The 22961-nt window shown below is 38.8% G+C and overlaps 2 protein-coding genes across 3 annotated transcripts; both read right to left on the bottom strand.

Annotated features, from left to right (window-relative positions):
- Positions 1-5934: 5934 nt before the first annotated feature.
- LOC148862956 (uncharacterized) lies at positions 5935-7039 on the bottom strand. The gene is made up of 2 exons (XM_088974839.1): positions 6604-7039; positions 5935-6437 (listed from the first exon to the last, which is right to left on the bottom strand). The coding sequence occupies exons 1-2, from the start codon at positions 7037-7039 to the stop codon at positions 5935-5937; spliced, it is 939 nt and encodes a 312-aa protein (XP_088830965.1).
- Positions 7040-13474: 6435 nt separating this feature from the next.
- CFM2 (CRM family member 2) lies at positions 13475-22806 on the bottom strand. 2 transcript variants are annotated; one of them, XM_088975287.1, is made up of 12 exons: positions 21972-22806; positions 20869-21373; positions 20657-20787; positions 18946-19257; positions 18698-18854; positions 17960-18252; positions 17304-17363; positions 17055-17177; positions 16179-16433; positions 15862-16099; positions 13950-14080; positions 13475-13848 (listed from the first exon to the last, which is right to left on the bottom strand). In XM_088975287.1, the coding sequence occupies exons 1-12, from the start codon at positions 22641-22643 to the stop codon at positions 13621-13623; spliced, it is 3105 nt and encodes a 1034-aa protein (XP_088831413.1). In that variant the 5' UTR covers positions 22644-22806; the 3' UTR covers positions 13475-13620. The 2 variants fall into 2 exon arrangements, with proteins under 2 accessions (XP_088831413.1, XP_088831414.1); XM_088975288.1 differs by lacking the exons at positions 13475-13848; positions 13950-14080 and adding an exon at positions 15132-15265.
- Positions 22807-22961: the final 155 nt, after the last annotated feature.

Raw genomic sequence — 22961 nt, forward strand, 5'->3', positions numbered from 1 at the left:
AGTTTTCTAGTTTTTTAGGTTGGTTTTAATTCAAAATTTTTCCAATTCGACCAAGTTGGATCAATTTCACTTTGGCCATTTGTAAACCGACCAAAATCGAACGGTCAAACTATGGATATATATTAATATTTTATATTTTAAATACAATTTTTAATATGGAAAATGGGAAATTTCCCATATTTCTTAATATAAAATGTTTTGTATCATAAATCTAATATTTAAATTTATTTTTATTAATCGCACTGTATTTTTTAAAATTTAATTTAATTTTTAAATTTAAATCTTTTGAACCGACTGAGCAAACCAAAAAAATCAACCCGAATTGATACACCTTGAGTGTGCCAGATTTCATAAAAGGTCAATCAGTTTTCAGCTAGGGGTGTTCACAGGTCGGGTTAGGTCGGTTTGAGTCATTTTCTTCAATCGACCCGACCTAGTCGGTTTACTTATTGACTAAACCGAAACCGACCGACCCTGAAGCAAAACCAACCCAAATATGAAGGGTCGATTTATCGGTTTAGTTAGTTTATATATATATTAAACTAAAATATCTATTTCTAAATATCTACTTATATTTAATTTTATTTCTTTTTAGTTTTTATGCAAAATCAAAATCTATATTTAAATCGATTAGTTTTTTATGCAAAACTGATTTTTTTTGTCAATATATATTTAAACTTATACAAAACTGAATTAAATATTGTACAATGGTATTATATTTGTATTGGTTTTACTTTTTTGTTTTATCATAAATAACCAATTTTTTCAAAGTTCAAACAAAACACAAATAAAATATATCAACACTTAATTTATAGGGTAGGAACTAATTAATAATTACTTAAACATATAAGATCGGTTCGATTCGGTTTTCATGTAACCGAGTTGTCGGTTTATTTTCTTATACAAACCAAAACCAACTGGTGGTTTTGAAAAACCAACCAACACGTGTTGAGTTGGGCCGGTTTGGTTAGTTTGGTCGATTTGACATTTAATGTGGACACCCTAATTTTCAGTTGGCCAACTCCCCAACCTGACCAAGTCAATTTAGTAGGCCAAATAGCCTACAACCAAACCAAACCAATTCATGAACACTCATAATTTCAGCTAAATTAATAGTCTCGTCTCTAATAAATAAGAATAGTTTAATATCCAATAATTATTGAAAATTTATAGCTAAAATACACAATTATTGAAAATATATTGATAATGAAAAAATACAACAATTACAATATTACAAAAATACAATAAGTACTAAAAATATATTAACTTAGTCAATAAATAGTATACTCTCAAATAATAGTTTAATCTTTAATAAATATTTATCAATAAGTTATAAAAAAATACAATAAATTAAATTTAAAATTTCCAATAATAGCAGTTTAATCTCCAATAATTGTTGAAAATTTTCTGTTAAATAACAAAACAAAATAAATTTATACATGACCATTGAAAATACATTTATGAGAAAAAACAATAAATAATTATTTAAATACAAAAATTATTAATTTCAGTATATATAATTACATAATACACAAATTAAGAGTTTAAAATTATTATTAATAAATATTAATTTTTTGAAAGTTATTTTCTTGAATTATTACTTGACATAAGTGAAGTTAGCTATTTACAATATTATGTGAAAATATTAAATTATTATTAATTTCAATATTATGTTGTAATTATTTTTCTACTTTTTTGAATTTTTTAAATTTGATACATAATTTTTTTGTTATTTGAATTTTATTTATTTAAAGCTATTACATATTATTAAATATTTAAAAAACATTTAAGTTGATAGTTTGGAAAAACATAATTTAAATTGTTAGTACATAATTTCGTGATATATTTTGTAAAAGTATAAGTGTTTTTTTTTAATAAATATTTTAAAGTTATTACATAATTTTGTTAGAAATTTAAATAATTCTTATTGTTTTTTTAATCAAACTTTCTTTAGATAGATATAGATAAGAAGTAGGGGAGAGGATAAATAGAAATTAGAGATAATTTAGGAGAGAAATTCTTTATTAAATTAGATATAACTTTGGAGATAAATAGGAATTAGAGATAATTTTTAAGATAAATAGGAATTTTTAGGAGAAGAGATTATTTAGGTTACTGGAAAATTGCATCTCATTGAATGTTTTGAAAGTGACAAGAAATAAAAAAAAAATAAAAAAGAGAAAATTTCTTCACCGCTTCGTTTTAATATATATATATAGGTTCACCACTTCGTTTTATATCAAATCACTATCGAACCACTCACCCAAACTCTATATAATTCAGAGTTATTTATATTCACTCAGATCGATCTGAGTTTTATTTGTGTTTTCACAACCCATGTGCGTATTCCTAAGAGCATGAATTTAAAATCCAACAACTTCAATAACCCAAACCATAATCCTCTTCCTACATGTATAGGCAATCACATCTGATCTTCATCAGTCAACAGCCTAGTCAATGAAGTTCTTTCAAAGGTTTTTTCCTCTTCTTAAGTTAATCCATGTGTTAGATAGAATGATGAGATTGGGGGATGAGGATTTTTCATCTTGATATTGATGTAAATCTCTATTTGCATGAGATAATACTAAGAGAATTTGGGGAACAAGGAATCTCATGTTAACGGTGAATTTAATCTGAAACGTGATTGTTTCTTTGAATTCAGTTCTCATACCGAGCTATTCACTCTCTCTTCTCTCCCTGCATAACTTTTCTTTTAGAATAGAATAAGAATTAGGCAAATGAATAATCTTGTTCTAATGGGTAATTTGCGTCTGAAGGTTTTCATTGATGCTACCAATGCTTCTTTATTTCAATGATAGCTGATGAGGGAAGATTTGGCCCTCCAGTGAAATTGTGACACGTGGCACCTCGTGACAACTAGGCAAACACCCAGGCAACAACTTATGAAGTTGGTGACCCACCCGGGCACCGGTCTGGCTAGCCTGGCGCGCGGCCTGCGTGACCTGGACGACCTGGATCAGCCTAGCACATGATCCGACCTAGCCACCTATAAGACGCCCACCGATAAACTCAACATGCATACCCCGCAAGCTCGATAGCTCACCAAGGAGCTTGCCAAGGAGCTCGGTAGCTCGCCACAAGCAGCTCGGCATAGCTCCCCCGGGCAGCTCGCCACTTGTAGGGTAGCTCGGTACAGGAGTAGTTTGGCATATCGTAGGAAGATCTCCTATTTGACAACTTGGCCTAGACACCGACCCGACGACTAACACAGGCGCCAACCTGACAACCTGGCCCAAACACCGACCTGCCGACTAAAGCAGACGCTGCCCTGACAACCTGGCCTAGGTGCCGACCTGGCCGCCTGACACAAGAGCCAGCCTGACGACCTCGAGGAGTTCACCACTCTACCCCAGTTCTGACGGGATGTGACAAGTCTTACCGTTTGGAGGCTTTTCACCCACCTAACCCGCGAGGACTCCGGTATATAAAGACCTTACCCCCCAAAGGGGGGGAGGATGGAAAAAATGGAGGTAATTCCTGCTCTCTAGCTCTCTCGTTTCTCCAGTATCATCTTCAAAGCTCTCTACAATCAGAGTGTTAACTTAAGCGTCGGAGAATCCCCGCCGGTAAAATACCCCTAGGTCCTCTGATTCAATTCTCACAGGTCCCTCAGCTCCCGTCACCTACAAAGAGGAGGAAAAGGTGGAGTTCTCGCAGGTCCCTTAGCTCCCACTACCTACAAAGGAAAGAATATCACCTCATTCAGAGGGCAGTTGGGTTGTGCTGCACCAGGGAGCTCCACCATTCTCTGAGTCACAAGCCGCCTAGTAGGGAGCTTACCACCAGGTAGCTCTCCACCAGGGAGTTTGCCACCAGACAGTTCTCCACCAGGGATCTTGCCACCAGGCAGTTCGCCACCAAGTAGTTCTCCACCAGGGAGCTCGCTATCAAGCAGTTCGTCACCAAGTAGTTCTCCACCAGGCAGTTTGCCACCAAGCAATTCGCAACCAGGCAGTTCGCCACCAAGGAGCTCGCCACTAGGCAATTCGCCACTAGGGAGCTCGCCACCAGGCAGTTCACCACCAAGCAGTTCGCCACCAGGGAGCTCGCTACCAGGCAGTTCACCACTAGGCAATTCGCCACCAGGCAGTTCTCCACCAGGGAGCTCGCCACCAGGCAGTTCTCCACCAGGGTGCTCGCCACCAGGCAGTTCTCCACCAGGGAGTTCGCCACCAAGTAGCTCATCACCAAGGCACGTCACCACCGGGTCAAATAACGAGGTAGTTAGCCAAAAAAAATTTATACATTACAAAAAATGGTACATGACCAAAAACGATTACATCAATAGCAGACCAAAGATATTGATTTTAGTGTTCTATTTCATCTCAGTGGCTGGCGGCAACGACATCGTTGCTTGATTGGGTTTTCAGTTTCAGAGGTCGTCGAACCACCCATATTGGCCATCTGATTTCCTCTCAGTAAAAGTTGGCAAGAATGATGCTTAAAACAGAGTTTTAATGGTCGCCACTCGCCATAGTCAAATATCGGCATCCATTTCTTTTCCGACGGTGGTTGTCTTCTTCTCTTTAGGTGCCGTTTGAAGATGTAGTGGTGGTGGCAACTGTACTGTTTTGCTTTGATAGGGTTTGAAATGAGTAGGGTTTTTGGGTCAAATATGAGGGGCGCATTTCTGAGATAGTGCAGTGCAGAGTTGTAAACATTAATAGAAGGGTAAAATAAGTACCCCACAAAAAATAGAGGGGTAAAATGGTGAAATTACTGACATGGTCTCTTTCCATTATATATATGTTTGCTTTTATTTATTTACTTGTTATTTAGTTGTTAGTAGGGATTGTAGGTAGGGACAATGCAAAGCGGAAAGTAGGGGTGAGCAAATAGTTAGGTTCTATTCAGAAAATGAAAGCTATTTCAATCTGTCACCATGTAGGGGTTGGTTTTGAATCCTTGGAATCGATTCCCCCAGGCCTGGGTTCCAAAACCTAGGGGTTTAACCTATCTAAATTGACTCAAAAAAGAGGCCTTGGTTGGCCTCAATGGAACTTGCTTTGAAATTAATACAAAATACATTGAGGATGTAAGCATCTGAACCCAAAGTGCTGTTCCTTACAAAGGCCATCATATCACTTGATCATTGAATCATTTAAATGGTTTGATCTTTTTCTTTTCAATTTAATATTTGAATGCATATAATAAATAGTGTAAAAGATAATACTTTCAAAATTTAAATTATAATAATAAATTTTGAACTATATTATTATTATTATCATTATTATTATTATTGAAAACGGTAATGTAATTTTATTTAGCACAGAGAAATGAAAACAAATTGCAATTCAGACCCAAGAAGGCAGTCTAAACTGCAACCGGGATTACAATCTCCACTAGGAGCAAGACTGAAACAAAACGGGCAAGCTAAGATCTCTGAACTCCCAGAAATGGAAATCCAAGAAATCAGCTTACCCACAACCCTCTGGATTACATCATCAAGACCCTTAGACCTATTACAGAAGAGTCTACTATTCCTTTCAGCCCAAATGGACCACATAACATCAGTTGTGATTATCTTCTACAATAGCTTCCCTCTCTTACTTAGACCCTTCAACTTCCAGCTACAAAGGTGTTCCTTAACTGATCTCGGCATGACCCACTTAGCACCCAAAACTTTAAGAAAATGCATCCAAATTTGAAAGGAGAATGGACAATGAAGACATAAATGCTCTGTAGTTTCTATAGCAGTCACACAAAGAACACAATTTGAATCCAGAATTGGAATGCCTCTCCTCAACAGGTTAGACCTGGAAAGGCATTTGTCAAGGGCCACCAAATCAAAAAATTAGATTTTGAGGGGCTCATAGGATTCCAAATCTGAATAGCTAGGAAATCAGAATGCCCCACACTATATAATTTAGCAGCCATGGACTTCACAGAAAAAACACCATTCGACTTCCATTTCTAGCACCACACATCATCCCCAAGCACATCAATCTTTTGATTATGAAGAAGAGTCATCAACTCCAAGAATTCATCCGACTCCCAATCAAACAAATTCCTCCTTAAGAGAGGGGACCAAGACACTGAATTCTCAAGCAAAGAGAAGTAATTAGCCACAACAGCCTCTTGGTTGACAGCACATCTAAAAAGGTAAGGGAAGAAACCAACAAGGGTGCCTTCCAAACACCATTTATCCTTCCAGAATTTTGTTCTATCACCTTCACCCACATTCACAAAAATCCCTTCCCAGAAAATAGGAAAGTTTCTCATAATTCCTTTCCACAAAGAATTACCCCAATTTGGAGGGGGGTCTCTAGTTTTCCAGTTTCCCCAATGAACCCCATATTTTTCAGAAATAAGAAATCTCCACCAAGCATTCCTCTCAGCCGAGAATCTCCAAACCCATTTGCACAAAAGAGCAGTATTGAAATTCTTCAATTTCCTTATTCCTAGACCACCTTCGGCTTTAGGTTAGGGAGACAAAATTGGTCCCAATTAACTAGATGAACCCTGTTATCCTCCTCCCAACCCCTCCAAAGGAAATTCCTTTGAAGCTGTTCCAGTCTTTTAGCAACTCCAACTGGGATAGGGATTAGGGATGGAAATAAGTTGGCAGATTTGAGAGCGTACCTTTGATCAAGGTTACCCTTCCTCTAAAAGAGAGGTATTTAGCCTTCCAAGATGAAAGTTTCCTCTCCATTCTTTCAATGACTGGATCCCAAATCGAGGAAGAGAGCCAATTAGCCCCTACAGGGAAACCCAAATACTTCACAACAATAAAATCAGTCTTACAAACCAAAACCACAGCACACTCCTCTAAGTTATAAACCTGCCCCACTGGAATGATAAAGCTTTTGTTCATATTCACCTTTAGCCCAGAAACCACCTTAAACCAGATTAAAATTCCAAGAATGAGATCCAACTGGGACAGAGGTGCATCCACAAAACACAAAGTATCATCAGTAAACTGGAGAATATTAACCTTTTCTCCCTCCAGACAAATAGCAAAGCCTTCCCAACTACCAGCTTTAGCTGCCTTCTTACAAAACAGGGTGAGAATTTCCATCACACAGATAAAAAGCAAAGGAGACAGAGGGTCCCCCCACCTCAGCCCCCTAGAACTTTCAAAAAAACCTGCTGATTGGCCATTAATCAAGACTCAAAACTTAGGAGAGGTTGTATAGACTTTGATCCAATTCCTCCACTTCTTCCCAAAATTCATATGTTGCAAAACCGAATCAATGCACCTCCAGTTAACATGATCATAAGCGTTCTCAATATCTAGCTTGCATATTGAACTTGGAACTCCCTCTCTTCTTCTTGAGTGAATTAATTCATTAGCAACGAGGACTGAATCAAGCATTTTCCTACCGGACAAAGGCACTTTGATTATTAGAAATGACACTTCCTAACATCCCTTTCATTCTCTCAACAAGGACTTCAGCCAGAATCTTATAAAAACTGTGAAGGAGACTAATTGGCCTGAAGTCTTTGACATTCACAACCCCTTCAATCTTTGGGATAAGAGTGATGAAGGTAGCATTTAAACTTCTTTGGAAAGAGGCATTGGCATGAAAAGCCTAAAAGACATTCATAATGTCTTACTTTACAGTGTCCCAGCATTTAATGTAGAACAAATTGGTAAGGTCATCCGGAGCAGGCGAATTATCAGCCGTCATCAGGGAAATAACATATCTGATTTCCTCCTCTGAGAAAGGCATCTCAATGTACAGCTTTTGATCCCCACTTAACTGCTTAAAATGGAGATTTTTGGGGAAAGGTCTAAGAGCCCAAGATTCTATGTAGAGCTTTTTATAAAAACTTGTTGCCACCCCCTTTATATAAGCATCAGATTCCCCAATCTTACCTTCCCATTCCAGCTTAGAAATAGAAGAGACCCTCAATCTAGCATTTGCCATCTTATGAAAGAAATGGGTATTTTTGTCCCCCTCTTTCATTCACCTCACTTTAGCCCTCTGCCTCCACTTAATTTCATCCTCTACTGCCAATTTGTCATACCTTAGCTTTGCTTGGGATCTCTTGAGCCTGCTTTCCTCGAAAATAGGGCCAACCTCTTCAGCTGAATCAACTTCCTCAATGATACTCAATAGGGCTCGCTTTTCAGTTTCTGACTTCAATGAGATTCCCTTTTTCAAGAGTTTTAATTTCTCTTTTACTGCACCAAGTTTTCTTGCCAAGATATAAGAAGCAGTACTTTCCACCTGCAACCCACTCCACACATCCCTCAAAATTTGAATAAGATTTGCTTCTTCAAACCAGGAGTTCTCCATCTTGAACGGGCTTTGACTTTGTCTCGAAAACCACAAATCAACCGGATTGGAGAGTGGTCAGAAACTGGTCTAGGGAGAGCAATTTGTCTGAAATAAGGAAACAAATCCTCTCAACTTTGAAAGACCAAGAATCTATCTGGTCTCACTAAGGTAGGAGAATCTTGATTATCCATCCAGGTGAACCGACTACCCTGAAGAGGAAGATCCATCAGATCAGAGCTGTTAATAAAGTCTACAAATTGGAGCATCTCTCTAGATCTCCTACATCTAGTACTCTTTTCTTCAGCAGAAAGGCAAACATTAAAATCACCTCCAATCACCCAAGGGATAGACAAATTGGCCCTCACCCCTGCCAATTCCTCCCAAAACTCATTTCAATGGCTTCTATCCGTAGGGCCATAGACATTTGTAACCTGACAGACATTATTATTAGTAAATTTCAACACCAATGATACTGAGAAATTTCCAACATGAGCAGAAACAAGAATACAAATAGAGGGATCCCAAAGATTCAACAAACCCCATGCGCTACCTACAGCCATTTTTTCTTTCCACCTGACCTCACCCCAAATGCTTCTGACAATAGCAGCATCCATATACTCCAATTTGGTTTCTTGCAGCATAATTAACTTTGAGGCCGACTTCTTCAAAGATGCACAAACCACAACTCGTCTTCTTCCCGAACACAATCCTCTAACATTCCACGATACAATTTTCAAATCCATATGAGACATGAGAAGCAAATCAGCAAAACCCCCTACCTAAACTCAAACTTTTTTCCCTCCTCTGTCTGTCCCCTCACTACACCCCGCCTTGTCATTAAGCCCCCAAGTTAGCCTCATCATTTCCCTGCTCCTCTTCGAATTAGCTCCCCCTTTCTTAGCTGAAAGCTTCCCTCTCTCCAACAGGACCCTATGTTCAATCCCCTCCAAGAACTTGATTGTTTAATCCTCCAATCCCTCCATCGGCACACCAAGGAATTTGCCCAAGCCCAGCAATTTAGAAGAAACCCAAGAAGAAGAAGGCGGATTATCAGGCTGCATACCATCCTGAAGCAACAGATTGGAGTTCCTACCTCTAAAGTCATTCATCTGAATAACACTTCCAGTTCTCTTTCGAGTATCACCTACTCTCTCCCTCCCTTCCTCATTGCTTCTCTAAAGGAAATCCTCTCCCCTCTCTTCCACCGTATCAGTGGACTCCACCACAACAATAGATTCTGCTTACACAAAGTTATCTTCCATTCTCGCCGCTATCACGTCTTGCATTTCCAAGCTAGAATTCTCCAGCAGCTGAGGAGAACATGAGCGCAAAGAGTTGAGATGCTGGCTAAGACTCTCATGATCATTGCCCCTGCCGTTTGGCTCCACCCAATGTGACAGATGCATGCGCCCAAGGTTCGCCGCATTAAAGAGTTGACTGGAGCTAGTGGGCTCCCCAAGACCTGGAGTATAGACATCTTTTCTTCGGAAAAGAGACTTGGGCTCACTTAAAGCTTTGGGCCTAGGCCCACTATTAAACCTCCGTTATTGGCCCTTACCCAGGTTTAAGTGATTTAACTGGGCTTTCTAACTTCTTATTAAAGCCTCCTGCCCCCCTAATAAAGTCTCCTAACCCAAGCAGGACTAGAAGACGGGGCTCTGACATTTGTCTTTACCAGTCTTCGGCGCAAAATCTTCCAAAGGGAGCTACGTTCATCTCTATCAGACACTCCTTAATTAAATTTTTTAACTCCTTTAATCCTAGACCTTGCCCAAAAACCCCTTCATCTGAGATTTGAATTCCAGCATCAAGGCTTTTTCTAGAAGGCACATCCTAACCCTTCATCTCATCCGTGATCGGATGCTTCAAAATAAAGCGCACCCTTTCTTCTTCTCCTTCTCTAGTCACCGGAAAACCCCCTTCATCTGAGATTTGAATTCCAGCATCAAGGCTTTTTCTAGAAGGCAAATCCTAACCCTTCATCTCATCCGTGATCGGATGCTTCAAAATAAAGCGCACCCTTTCTTCTTCTCCTTCTCTAGTCACCGGAAAACGTGTCGGTGAGCCAAGATTAACTTGGGTTCCCTTACAGGGATTCTGCTTCTGCGGAGACTCGTCCACGCCTTCCAACACTAGGGATTTTGAAGTATCCGAGATCACATTCGCCTGCATCTGAGGAATTTTGACCCCCCTTTCTCCCACTTTCCATCTACTCATAGTCGGCAAGAGCTCAGGCCAAATTTGAACTGAGAATAGGGACTCTCCAACCGCCACCTCCACCCAATTCGTAATAGCTTCAAATGTACAAACTTTCATTCTAACCCATTCGCAAGTAGCGACTTCTGAACGGGAGTCATCAGTTTCAGTGAAGCCCCCACACACGTCTCCAATAGCTTTAATCATGCTTGGGCACTAGAGAAGAAGTGGGAGGCCAAAAACCCTAATCCAAATGGAATCCGAACAATCCGTCTCAGCTTCAACTTCCGGGTAGAAACACCCCACACTCGCGCCCCACCAATCCAGAAGAAGAGGATTCCCGTCCATTTGCCACGGCCCCTGGCGCAAGATCCATTCAGCTTCAGCTCTGGAAGGACATATGAACAAGAATAAGTCATCTGCCATCTTTTTCACCCTAACTCCCCACACCCCCTCCACGTACTAGCCACCCATGATTCCACCTCTCTAGCTTCCCCCCCCCCCCCGTCGGAATCTCCCCACCAGACACTTCCGCAGGAAGTCCCTCCTCGCTTCTACTGCTTGACCTTCTATGATCACCACCAACTTATTTTCCAACTTTCTCACCTCCAAAGTGCCAAAATCCGGCCAAGCACCAACTGCTGCCACCTTACTATAAGATACATTAGATTTGGTCCTCGCATCAACCCCCCTTTTTCGAGACCAATTTCTGGCTTCCCATCTCTGTTTCCCGCCCGGTGGAAACCTGGAAGAAGATCTACAGTACATCACACTAATTCCACGCCATTATTATTATTATTAAACAAAAACATGTTCCATAAATAGACCCTAAAACCACTAAGGCAAGAATCAGACTTTCACAGGATAGATTCCAATTTTTATCTTGGAATCGAATCAAACAGGTCCATGCTCAAAGTGCAGGGTGAGGCCCACTGGCCAGGCCACATGGGAGTGGTGTGGAGTTACCATCTCGGTCACATGTTCATTGGCCCCTCTGCCTCCCAGAAAGAAACGTGAAAACAAACTCAGACACCTCTGTACATCACGAACTAGCCTAAGTTGCCATACTGATACAAATATCCATGGGGCCATAATTTCTTTTCAGTTATTGTTAGTCCCTCTTTCTATTTCAACCCCCCACCACCTTAAAGGATTTAAAATGCATTTCAAAGGCAATTATTCTCACTTTTTGAACCCCCGACTCTGTTTGGTAAGAGCTCAAATACAAAAAGTTCTATATTTCTATACAAATACAAATATGTTCACTGTATACAAAATTTTTAAACTTTATGTTTGCATCGTACATATTTTTATTTGTATTTGTACTCTCTCCAAAATGAGCTTTAAGTTCAAGGCATAAGAGAGAAGTCTGGCATTTAGGCTAAGTTTGTTTTTATATAAAATAGGAGACAAAATTGAGGGAAAGTTACCTTCAAACACAATCTAAAGATGGAGCATTTGAAGATTTGTGAAAATAAAACCGTTTTTCTTTTGTGCTTAAAAATTTGTGAATGACTTCACCTGGTGCCTACAAAAAGAAAAAGAGTCCATTGAAGGGATATGGATTCTCCGTGTTAGAAGTTAGTATCCATGCTTGTGTTGATTATAAAATGTCAAGTAAGGATTTCAAAACTCAGTCTTAGTCGCTTATTGCAAATCCTTGGATTATGCAAATGTTCAAGAATCTTCTTGGATTAGTTGAGTTTTAGAAAGATTTAAGTCTTAGACGAGTTTTATTTCCTTTTTATTTAGAATAAATATATGATGCCAAACGCTTGGATTTTAACTGCCTTGGCTGAGCGGCTTCAAAGAAGTTACTAAAACTAGATTCACTCAGCTCGATATAAGCCAAGGTTCAAAGTATTGATACGTATCGGCTGATATGTATCATTCTGGGACTCTTCTAATACACCCTATAATGGGTGTATCGGGGGTCTGACTGGTTCAGGGGATGGAAGAGACCTAAACCGGACCCCCTGAACCAGCTTCAGAAAAATAAAATAAAAAATAAATAGTATCAATTCGCCCGATATGCCCATATTGGCATATCGATATTTTGAACCTTGATATAAGCGTCCTTGGGCTTTCATGGTTCTTCATCAAACATAGCTTCACGACTATTGAAAAGTCAATTTCTTAGCTAAAATAACAAATAGTTGAGCTTTTTGGAGTTTTTACCAATAGGTTCGCTGTGGAGCTCACCCTACAAAGCCAGAAGCCACTGCATAAAAACCCTCCCAAAAGGGGCAACGGCAGTCTGTTTGAACGGTTTATGCATTGATTGAGCTGTGTTGACTAAGCCGCTTGTGAGAAACTGAGACAGCATATCAGAAAGTTGATTCAATGATTTCGCAGCCCATGTACCTATTTTTGCTGGCCATATCTGTGATAACCAAGGGGAATATAATGCTAGTTTCAACATCATGAGTCTCCCTTTGTATTTAACATATACGTACGGATAGGGATGTCAATTGGACTGGATTTGGTCCTATATGAGTTCATTATAAATAGACCAGGTCTAATTCAATCCAATGAATGTTTTAGACCAATTTGGACTGATTTAATTCAATGTCTAAACCGTCCAATCTATTCAAATTCATTTTCATTTTGATTTGAATTGATTTCAACCCAAACCCAGTCCATTGGCACGTATGTTCTTATTTTATATCAATGGACCAGATATTGACTTAATCCAACCCAATCCAATATAAATTTATTATAGAGGGATCAGATCCAATTCAATCTAATAAATATTTTGTACCAGATTGGTCCAATCCAATGTCTTTTTGGCCCATCCAATCCATCCAAATTGATTTTGGATTGGACGGGGACACGGAGTCCAATCCAAAACCGGTCCATTGAGAACCTTATGTATGGGAGATATTCCCAATGTGCATTCTGCCAAGGCTAGATTATCGCTTCCTCCATTGGATTTGTTGTTTTCTCTCATAATCTATGTTACGTACTTACGGCGCCAATGCTTTCTTGTTTGCGCCATTGCTCTTATAAAAGAAAAAAAAAAGGAAAAAAAATAATGAAATCAATGAATGTTATGTATACATATGGCCGAAAAGCTGCACATCTCGTTTCAATCTCCATTAAGAGCTCTCCTCCGGGACGAAAACCTTTGTAGCTATGGATAAATGTGGACACATGATTCAGGAATACTGTTAACAGTCTACAGGTTTACCTCTTCTTGGCTACTCTGAAATCCACATTCAAGTCTGATTGCTGCCATGAGCTGTGGAGGAACTGATCCTAGGGTGTTTTCCCCTTTGTCTGGCCAAGTCTTAAGCGAATTTCTAGTGTCTTTATTGGCACCACTAGGCTTGTCATCCTTTCCCCAACCTCTATAGAGAATGACCTTGCTGGGCTCCTGAGAGACTAATACAGCACCTGTTGCTTGCTGCAAAAAAGAGAAACAAGGAGTAAACCACCACAATTTCAGATATTATATTGAGATGGATTAGGAAGCCAAGCAAGAGGTCACTGCTCATATACACAGACCTCCAGCATGAAAACCACCTCTTGAACCGAGGTTCCCTTGGCTCTGCATTTAATATTCACTATAGCAAGAGGGTGCTTCTGGAAGTGTATCTGGATTGCCTTTGCTACGCCAGTAATGATGTTGTTCTTCCCTGATTTTAACAGAATATATTACATTTTGTGAGGTACATAACAAATGTCTCTAAGAACCATGCAAAAAAGAAAAAAACCCTTCAATTGAGAACATAATTGTCAAGGCGAGGCGACCTTTGAGGCTCGCCTCACCTAATCGCCTAACAGTTTTCTACTTCCTACTATAAAAAACTTTTTTATTCATTCTTTCTTGATATTATAATTATAAAATAGACATTATTAAACTAAAATAATCATTTTGTGTGTTTATATACTAATTTCTTTTTATTATTTTCTTATTTATTAGGGTTTAATCAACACAAACATTGCTAAATGCTGTATTGAACCCTCAAAGACTTAAAAGCCTGAACCAATAAGGAAGAACTAAAAATTTTATCTAAACAGCACATTTTCCCTTTCCATATATTCTTCTTCTACTTCTTCTTCTTCTTCTTCTTCTTCTACTAATACTTTTTATTTTCTTCTTTTCTTATAACAGAAATAAGGGTTCAGCCCCTATATTTCTTGAATTTTATTTTCCTTCTTCCTTTTCTTCTCATGAATATGTTGATTTTCTATACTTAAATATGAAATTTATACTTTTCTTATGAAAATCATGAATAATTATTAAAGAAATATGGTTATGGTACCTAGGGAACTACCCTAGGATCTATATTTTTAACATAAAAAATCCATTGCCTAGGCAACGCCTAGGTGACCAGGCAACTAGGTGCCCCCCAGTTGCCTAGCCTCGCCTTGGCGCCTTGAAAACTATGATTGAGAAAACAAGGTAGAAACAAGAATAAGGCTTCCATGTAATGGCACTGTCAAAGATGCACTAGTTTTAGATACTACGAGTAATGTGAAACATATGATGCAACATCCCAGAAACTAACCATATCATGTTGCATTATATATATCAAGGATAAAAAACGTTGGTGTTATTAAAAACCAAGTTTTTTTTCCCATTTTCCTTTTATTTTTCTAATATTTTATCTTCTTTTATGGATTAGTGAAGTTTAACAGATAACACATCACTATGAAATGACTGATATCTCTAGTGTAGATGTACCAGTTCATATGCTTTCACAAATGTGTACCATCCATGAGTAAATATTGGAATGCAGGGAGATCTGCAGCATGGTGATGCCTACATTCCCAGTCAAAGTTTAGAAGGCTTGGTTAGCCCATTCTCGACTTTACACCTGAAATTGAGCATACTGTTAACTGGGCTAGATGTATGCTTTCATCATTTCATTTTCTTTTTTATTAAGCAGTTTGTTGTTTATTACATATTTCAATTTCATCTATGAGTTCTCATAACTCTCTAAATGAAGTTAGAACATGACAGTCTGAGCACAGGTTCAAACCATGCATGAATCTCTGGCTCAGATTGAGGATGTGTATGAATTCTCTTCAATGGACTTGCACTCAACCTTGTCAGCTTGTCTTATGATATGATCAAGGGAGAGACAAAGGAGTGTCACCACCATAAGAAAGAAAACCGTAGTTCTCTTAGAAAGCAGAAAAAAAAAACCAGAGTTAAAAATTAAATCTTTTAGTAAGTTTGGGAATAGAGATGACACTTTTTAGAGGGTTTTAATTTTGGTCTAGATATGAGATACTTTTAAGCTTAAGTTTGGGAGCAATTCAAAACATTACAATAAGCATGCAAATGTTTAATATTTCTTTATTAAAGCACTACTGGTTTTTTTAATGTTTAAACATAACGTTTAACTTGTATTTTAAAAAAAATAAAAAAGGTAAACAGGAAACATTAAGGAGGACCAGTGGGAATTACCAACAGCTAGCACAGGACATCTTTTCATCTTGAGTGCTTGCTTTCGTAAAATAAGCCTGTCCCTATTGGAGAGAGGTGAAGCTCTAAAGGAAACCTCATTATTTCCTTTCTGTACATCTTTGTGAACTGATAACTCAGGTTTTCCTCTGATTGATTCAACAGGTGATTCCCTTGTCTCATCCTCAGAAAGACCAGTGGTGCCATTATCATTGACAGAATATGTTGTCCCACCATGCCACTGTGACATCAGCAATAACTAAATCATAACAGAAAATAGCAGAAAAGCAAAATCAGCATGGATAAAGGATGTTTCTAACCATTGAACTCTCAGAATGAGATATAGAAACACCAGTGCCTCTTTCTTCTACTTCATCTGAGAAATTGTTTGAATCAGTTTCTTCAAGGACTTGTTCAGATGAAGACTCCAATTCAGCTTTATCTGTTTCATCTTCATATCTGGAAATGGAATCCACAAACTTATCCTGCTCAGGGGTTTCTGCACTGTCACTTGACATATGCATGCAAAAATTTGAGCATGTAGAAGTTGAACCAGATTCATGCCTTTCTGCAGCCTTTGCAACCATGTCAGATAGAAAACTCAGACTAAGGTGCAAAGAAACGAAAATTTGTGCAACAGCTTATGGCGTGATAAATATATAAAATTTTGTAAAAAAAAAAAAAAAAAACTTGGGCTGGCATGCATGAGAAAACCGGTTTGAGTCTTAGGGTGGTCACATTGTGCAAAAAATTAAAAAGAAAAATCCCAAGGATAGGACTGTACCCAGTCTACCCCTCCCAAGATCCCAGATAGCTGGGACTAACCTTTTTTTATTTCCTTTGAAGGGCTACACAACGGAGGGTAGCCCATCCCCCAACCCAGATGCAGGCGGGATTCAATCCCGAGTCTCCACTATGACCAGCAGGAGACCTTACCAACCTGCTGGTTGGCAGTTGGCACCTTGCATAGCTGGCACTAACATTGGGTAATGGTCTTTTTTTTTTTCAACTTCCAAGCCCTCAAGCACGTCAGATAAAACCAAGTTCCACAGAATTTGATTTAAGAGCATCTAGATGACATTGAATTTATACTATCTAACTACTGTAATACATTCTAGAAGCATGTATAGATTGACTGTGCATTTTGAGGTGCAGTGCCTGTTAATTTTCAGCTTCTATGTTGGTGTGCTCCTTACCTCTACACCTTCTTGGTCATGAACAGAATCTGTAGAGTCATATATTTCACTGGTTACAGATTCAGTATCTGGTATTTTTTGAGCTGTTGACTGTAGACAATTTGTCTTCATGTTTCCATTGCCCTGGGTCAGTGTACAAGTAAACTGCATTAGTAGAAATAGAGATTTTTTTTTTAAACCAGTTAAAATGGCAATTATGGTTCAAGAACCCCTAAAAGAATATACTGTCATAAATGAAGAGAAACTTACCAACTGCAGCTTCAATTGGTCTATGTCCCTGGTAAGCCTCAAGATGTGAAGCTTCAAAGACTACATCAATTAAGCAGGGCAAGGCATGAGATGATGTTGAAAGCAACTAACATTAGATGAACAAGAAATACAAGAACAAATAACATAAGATCCCATCCTGAGTATCCGGGTCCACTAATGGCCTTTTACATGAATTCTGTATCACAATTCCCATCAATTTAATCTTGTAGAAAGGTTTATTTATTTTTAACGTTTCATAACAATCCCCAGTGATAGAAGTCTTCTACTCCAATAATTCATCCAGGACTAGGACATGTCTAAATACCATTGAGAACCACATATGTCATATACAGGTTGCATAAAGTAGGATGATGAGGTAATGCCAGTCAATATGACCTGCCAAGGATCTCAAAGGTGAAAACCAACCTCATTACATAACCCAACTGTCTCACTAATAGGCCTTTAGGATAACACAGTAAGGTTCTTGTTTGGTATAAGGGAATCTCTCGTAAGGATCCATTGAATAAAGGACCTTGAAATCTGAATGTGCACCATCAATTACAATATGGGACGCAAAGGTTAAGGCTGAGTTCAATGATTTGAAATTTTTCACAACATTAAGCTCCTGTAGATAAAGTAAAGAAGATCATGTTCACCTTATGGCGCTGTGCCTCCAAGGAACGCTTCATTGCTGCTTTTTTGTTCAAGAGTGTCCTAGGTCTCAAATCAACAGGGCGTTGATAATTCTTTCCACGGTAAACAATGATTGCACAACCCTTGTTCACTCTCTCCACTGCCACCAGTATACCTCCACTTTCAGCCTCTAATGTTCGTGCTGTTCTTTGAACATCTTCAATTGACCTCTCACTAGAAATTACCTTTACAAGTTCCCTATATTTCCAGTGGAGGTGCATGTTCTCAACAGTTCCATCAAAGACTCCTCGTCTACCTGAATATAGACAAAGAAAGAGCCAATCAGTTATCCAGATCCCAGGTGATTGCCACAGTTGAGAGCTGTCCAAATCAGAATTAAGCCCATGAGATAAGTTGAAATGATAACTTGCAATTGTACAAACATTGCGTGTCTGACACATTGTTTCTGAGTCTAACACCAGACACGTCCATTTCCAAGTTACACAAGTCTACATGAACTGGGTGGGATCGGGTGAATTTGAATATATCAAGGTGAAATGCAAGGTCAATGGTTCAAACAATAGACAGAGATTTAACATAACCTAATGTCATGGTTCTTAAAAATGGGCCCCACCTCTAGAGAAGACTCACCCAAAAGGTTTTGATGGGTCTTCACATGCCCACCAATATGCCCTTCAGGAGCATCATTCATAACCAGCTGCTTTGAGTTCAACAACTCTGCACAAAGATGCACAACTCACCCAATAGTAAGAAAGGCTTCATTCTCAGTCCAACCTTCCTGAGCATATATCTTTCTTCTTCAGTGATACCCTCTCTATCTGACTCTTGTTTCTGGGGCTCTACAGCTTTCTCTAGATCTGCTAGAAGCTTCTCTGCCTTTGTCTTCTTTTCTAATGCCTGTTATGACAAACATGAAATTGAAGATAGAACTGACAATTTAATACCAACAAGTAAAAGCATGGAATTAAAAATTTTAAAAGATATATACCAAAGAAAGCTTGGTGGTAATGCGGTAAATAGCTGACTTTGAGCTCTCTTTAGTTTTGTCAGATATAAGGTTTCTCTTCTGATCATATCCACCTTCAAATTCATTTGCAGATGCATGCCCTGCAGTCTCTATATCTGTTTCAGGCATATTGTCAATCAATGAACTATTCTCTACCCTCTGTTTTCTTCTGCCTGTTCCATGCTTTCTCCTCTCTTCTATTGCAGTTGAAACAGATGGAGGCAAAAAGTCCTTTCCTCTGTAAAATACAATAAATTCCACATCCCGTGAAAGAAGAATGCCTCCAGTAAGCCACTGCAAAAGTAGATTTTAAAATCAATAGGCATCTATGAAGAAATTGTGCATAAAGAACTAAGTCCTAATATTCTCAAATGGGGTAACTTACATGTAACCACAGGAGGTGAACCTTAACATTATTTTTCTAAATGCTAAAATGATAATAAAAAATAAGTCATCACCTACTGACCTGCCACCAATTGCCTGGGGCATGGTTAAATCATGATATTTACCCTTTTTTTTCAATTTTGACAGATTTTTGATGGAAAGGATTCTTTGCTGAGGGAAATTATTGGGAAGATAAAAAGGTCTATTACACAGATGGGAAGTAGTTCAAAAGGAAGTGGGAACACAACATTTTTTTTTATTTCACTGTACATGTACGGGAGGGGGTATCTTGAACTATATCTCAGCCTTGGAAAGATTTTTGTTGTTGGTCCAGCTGAAGTATTATAGGTGTGGATGTTTGGGGTGTGTTGTAAATTTCGAAATTGTTTGGAGTCAACACCCATGCTGTGAGTGGTACCTCTATATGTGTTTAACTGTTGTTATTAATGAAAGTTACTGTTTCCAATAAAAAAGTATTATAGATGCGGATGGCATATAATTCTATTTTGTCAATTATAAAATGGTTGCATTCTAGAGAAGGTCTTAACTTGTACTGTTTGTTTTCCAATTCTTTTTAAGATCTATTTAATTTGATAGCAAGTACTACCTTATCTGATTTAAACAAGTACTCATCACTCGGTAAGCCAGAGAATGAGAATTAATTGGAAAGGTATGGGGAGATTTTCAGAAACCTATGAGAGAATCACTGTGAAGAATTAAGCATTCTTCCACATACTCTCACAAAAGGTAGGTGAGTCAAGAAGAGGCATGAGTAATATTATCAGGCAAAACTCTCAACCCACAACTTACATATACATTATAGCAGAAACAGGCCATCCATTGAGGGGAATATTAAATTATTAACTTTTACCAAAACAACCAGTTGACAATTTCTTCTTAAATTCTGTCTTCCTGCTGTTGATCTTGATTGTTCACAAGGAATAACTTAACAATTTCTTGTTTCAATATTCTTGAGTCTTCACAAATCACAATGGACCTAGATTAACAAGACTCTTTTCCTTTGCTTAGGAAAGAAGTATTAATAAAACTAAGCAAGCATTTATACGTAAATGGTCACTTTGTGAAATAAAATATGCTGGATATTAGGTCCATATCTACTTCACCCCTCCCGAGACCCCAACCCCAGGTAGCCAGGACCAGCATTGGTAGTGGGGCCTAAATGCTCTTATGCATTAAAGTGGAAACATCTTTACAGGAAAGCTATCAGGTCAAAAGATAGCGGATTGCAAAGCAATGGATGTTTACTAACTATTGAAAAATAATGATAAATTATGAAACTGTTCACTACCTTTAACTCTTCGGCCATCAATTCGCTGTTCGTGTTCTGGACACCTCTCTTAACTGCAATCTTTGCAATCTCACATTTTTCCCAGAGCTTAACCATGGAAACTGCCAAACCCTGAAGTTTCCTATTTCTTCCTGAATAACAAAAACAGCCATTATAGCATAAGAAAAACAAAGAAAAATAGTTCCACAAATGGGAGAAACAAAGTCACTCACCTAATGCAAAATGGCATGGTAAGGGACGGCTAAGTCTCCTTAAGATGGTCATTTCATCATTTGTTAACTTAGGCTGTATCCCGTATGGAAGAAGACGGAACGGTTTCCGGTACCCAGGAACAATGGCCGGTAAAAGATCAGCATCAACAGGTAGAGGATCATATCCCCACCAATCAGTAAAGCGTGGACCCAGTCCATCCAACAGACGGTCAGCTTCTTCTGCAAATTCTATCTCACCTTGTAGTTGGAATCGTACTTTATCTGGGGAACCAACACCATGTACCAATGGTGGGCAAGCAATCCCATTTGACTGACCTGTTTGAGCAGATTCTTTGTCAACCTTATGTAACGAGTTGGTGCTGCCACCATCACCACCACTATTTGTGTTTGAAGTGTCAGAGGCTGTATTTTTGTTGGCCTTGAAGTAAGGATATTCATAGTTGGCCCCTCGATATAAGACGATGGTACTTCCAGACCTCCAAACGACAAGTCCCCCAGTTTGCCTCTGAAAAATGTAAGACAAACAACTAACATAGTAAATGTTTAGGTTTTCTCTTCCAACCCCCCAAAAAAGCAAAGAAAAAAAATCCCCTTCATGACAAGTGTTTAGGACCAATGAGAAGATAAAAGCTTTTCTTTGGAAAGGAAACTGTCTGACATTTTAAATTGGCAAGTCCAAGCTAAGAAATCCTTGAATCACCAAGAATATACATCCATCAGCATCAAATTAAGAATCTGAAAAGGAGTGTTAACTTTATCTTAATGTTATGAACCAATCTCAAACAACCTTTATCAATAAAGGTCATGCATCATATGTCTGAGACATTCACCCAAAAGCAGTATAGTTGCAATTTACCAAGACCAGAGTATTTGTTATTAACTATTTAACTTGCCAGAAAAAGTAAAAGTAACAGAGGAATGTCTGGAAAATACAGTTCTGATTTATAATTAAAAAATGGTTTCGGTGTATCACATTAATGTTTATTCTTCACAGTTTGTTCAAACGAATATTATCATCCTTTCCCTTCTTCTTAATATCCTTTGCTCAGTTTTCAAGCATAATCAGTTAAGAAGAAAAGACCAAAAACAAATAAGAGCCTCACCTCCAATATGTCGTGAGTCCTCTTCATGTTCATACTACAGAGGTCCTCACACCTAATCTTAACAAGCTCCGACCGCCTCCACCGCTCATGAATTCCATTTACAATGCCCTCCGTGATTCCCGCCTTTCCAACCTTCAATTTCTTCTTCAATCCAATACCAATTGTTATGAGCCTCTTCAATTCCTGCTCCGGAATTGTCAGCTCCGCCAATGCCGGTGCCCTCTCCTCTTTCTTAGTTGACCTCTTTTGTTTCTCTACCTTCCTCTTCAACTCCTGGAATCTCGATAGCGCAGCTCCCGAACCGGGGTGCGGAACTGGATTTTCCGGGGTACTCCAGCTCGAGTCGATAGTATAACCGACTCGGTATTTCGGCAATTCGTGAGAGAAAGGTATGAAGATCTCACCGGCTGAGCCATGGTTGGTTTCTGGTTGTTGGCTTTCTTTCGAATTGTCCTCCAAATAACCGAGACTGCGGAGCTTCTCGGAAATTCTTTGAATGGCAGTTTTGCTTACAGTCCTGGCATCAGCGGCATAGCTTTGCAGGAGGAACTTGGGAGGTTTAGGGTTTTGAAATATTAGAATTTTTGGAGATAGTGAAGGGAAGAACAATGGTGCTGAATCTAGGGTCTTTGTCGAAAATGAAGGAATTAGGTGATAGGGAGGAAGCAACATCTGTGCGTGTGCGAGAGAAAGAGAGAGAGCACTTCGTTTGGGCTTTTCACAATCACAACTGAAGAGATAAGTTTTCGTTCATGGCGGGAGCCGGGACTGCAGTGTGGTGCGGGAGTTGTCAGGTGCCTTTTCAGCCGGGCATCGAAAGTGGATATTAAATCTCAACCGTCTGATTTGATATCTAACCTCTATAAACAAACACTGAAGACAGTAAACCGTTGATGTGCTTAAGAGGATTGAATACCCGTGAGTGCTACAATCATACATCTGATAGATCGATCAAAAACAACCCTTAGATCACGCGTAGTTTGTTAATAT

This window comes from Nelumbo lutea, chromosome 3 (assembly GCF_056320005.1).
Source record: "Nelumbo lutea isolate HS-2025 chromosome 3, American lotus-T2T, whole genome shotgun sequence".
Lineage (NCBI taxonomy): Eukaryota > Viridiplantae > Streptophyta > Magnoliopsida > Proteales > Nelumbonaceae > Nelumbo > Nelumbo lutea.